At 55.6% G+C, this 4,912-nt stretch overlaps 1 protein-coding gene across 1 annotated transcript in view; it reads right to left on the bottom strand.

Annotated features, from left to right (window-relative positions):
• ADORA1 (adenosine A1 receptor) overlaps positions 1-4,912 on the bottom strand; it is a 24,915-nt gene that overhangs the window by 19,740 nt on the left and 263 nt on the right. Inside the window, exon 2 of the mRNA XM_010178517.1 lies at positions 4,846-4,910. Coding sequence (XP_010176819.1) covers positions 4,846-4,910 — 65 coding nt within the window. The remainder of the gene's footprint in view (positions 1-4,845; positions 4,911-4,912) is intronic.

Below are 4,912 nucleotides of genomic sequence, written 5' to 3' on the forward strand. Positions count from 1 at the left end.
AAAGAGTGCTGCAATCCCGGCAAGAGCCCAAGCTCCAGCAGGGGCCTGAAAACCAGTGAGGTCAAGGTGGGAAAGCTTCCCCCTTCCACTGCCAGCCCCATCCAAGTGTTCGCAGGATACCTGCAAGTCTTCCTGGCTTGCAGATGCTGCAGTCCAGGGCCAAGGGATGCTCCTGCCATCCCTGAGCTGTTTTCTCTCCTAAGGCTCAGGACAGGGCACTTTGGCAACAGCAGTGTCCGCAGAGCAACCACAGATCCTGCTTTACCCTTGGGCTCTCCCCTTGCTGCACCCCAGCCTCCTGCCCCTCCATTTCCTAGCAATTTCCAGCCCAGTTTGCTCTGATTTCCAGCCCAATTTGCTCTGATTTCCATAGCTCTGCAGCATCATGTGTGCATTTGAAACCTTCAGCAACACAAAAAAGCAGCTCGCCCTGGCAAGGTGCTCCCTGGGATGCTGCAGGGTGGGGAGGGGTGCACCAGGCACAGAGTGTTGAAGTCCCTGCTGTGGAGTGAGAGACCCAAGGGCTTTTGCCACCAGCAGATTTCTCCAGTTTTTATCATCCTTGCACATGTTTCAAAGAGTTTGAGGAAAGAGCTGGTGATCTGAGTGAAATGGCCAAAGTGAGGACCGCCAAGGACACACCAAGACACAACCAGGCTGTATCCATGCACCCAGCATCCTCAACCAGGAGGCTGTGGGTCATCGTGTCCCAAGGACACTGGTTCCTTCTGCCATTGCTCTCTCCAAAAAGCTCAAAGCAGCATTTCAGAGCAGAGACGGGGGCCCCTGAGTCAGCAGAGACTGGCGCCAAAGGAGCGACATCCCCCCACAAACATCCCTCCAGCATCCTGCCGGACCGCCGCTGCGGGGATGCCGAGGGGCCGGTTCCTGCCGGACGCCCCTGGCCGGCTGCTTCCCCTCCCTTTGAACTCGTTTCATCTTCCCCAAGCTGCGAGAGGGAAGTTTGGGCTGGGCAGGGGGACCCCGCTGTGCCCGGCTGGGAAGGACGACAGGACGGGGGTCCTGCCTTGCCGCCGGGTGGGGAGGAAGGATGCAAGAGGGGAGATGTGAGCTTTTCCACCAGCATGAAGGCAGCAAGCCTATTTTAGGTGCTTTCCAGCTGTTTCAAGTGGTTCCTGTGGAGACTGGGGAGTGTGGTACCCTCTGCTCCAGCCTGCTCAACCCGAGCAATGCTCTTGCATCCCTCCAGAGTCAAAAAAAGGCCCCTTGGGGGGAGGCAGCAACCTGCAGACCCCAGCAGCCAGGAGGGATGTGATGCTACTGAGGGGGTTGGGGCAGAGGAAAGGGATTTGGTGGGATCTCCTGATCCCCTGACCATGCTGGGTATGCACTGGGTTTGCCTCCAAGAGCAGGAGGAAGGAGGTGACAACTCAGAGCCATGCAAGACTTCTCTGTGTCCCCCAGAATCTGTTTCCACCTTGAATGGGTGGCATACGGTCCTCTGTGTTTGTGTCAATGGGAAACAGTCATGGGAATGAGAAGGATTCTGGAGACAGAGCATCAGATGCCTCTTGGGCATCTCCCACTGCCACTCTGAGCTACATTACAAAAATCTCAGGGCACCATTTGCTGCCAAATGCCCACCCCTGGGGCCGCAAAGCTCCCGTCCTCCCCCCATTGCTCACTCTCAGGCTGGGTGCATGGGCAGTGGACGGGTCCATGACTTTGCTGAAAGAAGGAGCAAACCTGTAAGCTGTTCCCCCAAGCTTGCAGCCCCCAGCGCCAGGGTCTGCAGGGGCAGACAGGAGCCAGAGTAGGGCTGTGGTGCATCGTGTTCCCCTCTCCCTGCCAAACTGCGCCTCCAGCTGCATCGCTGCCTAATTAAATAGAAAGCCTGGAAACTCCAGTGGTGACTTCACTTCTCCTTCAGCCAACCCCTCCCGGTGTACAGTCCCATTGACCAGTACATGACAGGGATGTGAAAATCCTTGCACTCCCCTTCACAGAACCCGAAATGCAAGTGCTGGCTTGCTGAGGACCTCCAGAGTCGAGAAGGCATTTGCGGGGTGATCAACACAAGGACACAGCAGGGACTCACAGAGCCGCTGTCCTTGCTGCTCCCTCTATGAAATGCATTTCCCTTCCCCGCTGTCCCCTCTCCCTGAGTCTTGGCAGAGCCAGGGCTGCCTCCAGAGAGTGGGGCCATGGATGTGGGGCACCCCATGAGACCCCCTCAGCCACGCCGGGCCACGCATGGGTCATGCTGGTGAGCATCCACTCCATGCCAGCCCTATCTGGGGACCACCACATCTGTGGTGTGCTCACCGTCTGCTAGCCCTGTCTCCTCTGTGCCTGATGCTGGAGGGGATGGATATGGCACTCCAGGACATCATTTAGTGGGCATAGTGGGGTTGGGTTGACAGTTGAACTCGATGATCTTAAACGTCTCTTCCAACCCTAATGATTCTGTGATTCCCTGCTCTGTGTCCTGGCTGTTTTAGGGATGTAGAGATGCAGAGATCCCCCTGCATCTCTCCCCACCTGCAGTGCCCCGGGGGATGCCACCGCTGCCCAGGACCAGCTGCCATTGCTGTCTGTGGAGCTCGGGGGACGTTAGGAGCAACCCCCGAGGTCTCCCAGGTCAAGCAGCCACACGTGTCTCGTTGGGAACCCAAGTCCTGCCAAGGCTCTCAGCACCCAGCACCAATATGAGTACTGGTGGGTTTGGGGTTGTGGTAAGGAACAACACCACAGAGCTGCGATTTGAGCTGTCAGTGCTGTAAAAATGTTTTTGGCGTTGTTTTTTAGCATCTGGCAACAGGTTGGGAGAAACTTGAGTAATTTCAGATTCAGGGAATATTCTTTAGTGGCGTTTTCTGTCCTACGTGCAATTTCCAGTGTTGTTTTGCTGCTGCTGTGTCTAGGGCACAAAAATTACCTAAAAGATCACCACATTTGCCAACTGTCAGGAATTTCCACCAGGGAAAGAAAGAAATATCCAAGGATAAGCAAACAGAAGAGCTGGCGAAGCTGAACATTTCTTGTTGAGGCTACAAAGCCTTTCAATATTAAAGCAGGCTACAAAAAGCCAGAGGAAAGTCTCACAACACCAATAAATGGGGCATGAAATGGGACAACAAAACTCAGGTTGATACTGCATGAGGAAAATCCATCCAAACTTTATGGGGGGTGGCTCTAACTTAATATTGCTCCTAGGAAAGCTCCTGGGCTTAGGGGAGACATCTTCCTGAAAAGGCTCATTTGATCCTCAGAGGGAGGAAAACAGACTGGGTTTGTTAGAAAAATGACTGACGAGAGCTAGGCAGCGTTGCTATGTATAAAGCCGCAGTCCTCCCACACCTGAACCCATCCTCACCACGCAGGGGATGCAGGAGGACCAAAAAAAGCACCAAAAGCAATGACAGGGTGAGAATCGCTTCAATTACACTGACGGGCTGGAAGACAAGGATTTTTTCAGGCTGGGAAAATCACACTTAGGGAGGAAGTGGGGAACAGCCTGTGAAAGCACATGTGGCTGGGAGGTGGTGGGCAGGGACCGTGGTTTTATCCTGTGCCCCCCTCCTTTCCCCCCAAGCCTTATGCTCCTTTGCTGAGCAGCCTGGGGAAAAAAAAAACCCAAAGCAACAGACCTCAGGGGCAATCCCATGGACCTGGGGATGCCGAGACTCCTGGACAGTCAGTTGATCCCAAACCAAGTCTCCTCCTGTCCTTGTCTCCCTGTACAGGAAAGCGATTCCTGCCCCAGGAAGGGTCTGACACTCATTGGGGTCTGGACAGGATCTAACACAAGGGCAGCCCGTGTCTGAACTGCAAAGTTGCCAATGAGGTGACACGAGTTGTGTGCGTGCTCAGCTGCCCTGGCTGGGCTGAGTTTCTAGCAACACTTACGGCAACAAGAGCCATCCTGGGGCTGAGGAGCCCAGCAAAGGTGTCCCTGGCAGCCCAGACACATCCTTGGAGAGACGCAGGGGAAATGGTGACAGCGACAGCGACAGCGACAGCAACAGCGGCAGCGACAGTGACAGTGGCAGTGACAGCGACAGTGACAGCGACAGTGACAGTGACAGTGACAGCACAGCGAGACGCTGAGCTGGGACACGTGAACTGCAGTTGAGTAGCACCGATGCTGAGTGTCACATCCCCTCTCAGCCCCGCTGACACCCCCAGTCCCACTGCAGCACCCCAGCCCCAGAGGCTGCAGCACCACAGTGAAGAGGGAGCCAGCCACAAAGCAGTTAAATATCTCCTTCAGAAGCAGCAGAGTTCAAACAAAGTGTGTGTCCCCCATTTATGCCTCACGTATTTGCTATGGGCTTGGCTTTGACAACAGGTAGAGATGATGAGAAGGCGAAAAACAGGGAGAGGAGTCATTTATGGGGCAGCCACACAGCCAGGGATCTCTCCTGGGTGTGCCTGCCCCATGAGATGCGACTGGCTGTCACTTCTGGTCCCTCAAAACCCCAGAGATGTCCCCCATCACTCCCGAGCTTCTGAGCTCCCCAAGGCAAGGGAAAACCTGGGCTGAAGACAAACCTATCATCAGCTTTCCACTCCCTGAAGCACCCTCCTGGTGCCCTCCCATGTGCGGTGGGATGCACTTTGTCCCGACCACCAGGACCCCGAGAGGGGCTGCCCTGCCCTTCCTGCTGGCTGCCACAGTGTGATCTGCCTGCACACCCAGCACTCCTTGAACTCCCAAGTGAAGCTGCCGGAGGCTTCAAGACAACCCCCTCAGCCCAGCCTGCCCCAATTGCTGCTGCAGGGACCTTTCTCCCAGAGCTTCTCCAAGAGTCTGGGACATCCTCACTCCCTGTTAACCTCCACAGCAGCCACCACAGAGCCTGTCCCGTTGCGATTTCCTACCTGACGGGGATCTTCACCCGCAGGTATCGATCCACGGCGATGGCCAGGAGTGCCAGGATGGAGCTCT

This window comes from Mesitornis unicolor, unplaced genomic scaffold (genome assembly GCF_000695765.1).
Source record: "Mesitornis unicolor isolate BGI_N332 unplaced genomic scaffold, ASM69576v1 scaffold5982, whole genome shotgun sequence".
In the NCBI taxonomy this organism is placed as follows: domain Eukaryota; kingdom Metazoa; phylum Chordata; class Aves; order Mesitornithiformes; family Mesitornithidae; genus Mesitornis; species Mesitornis unicolor.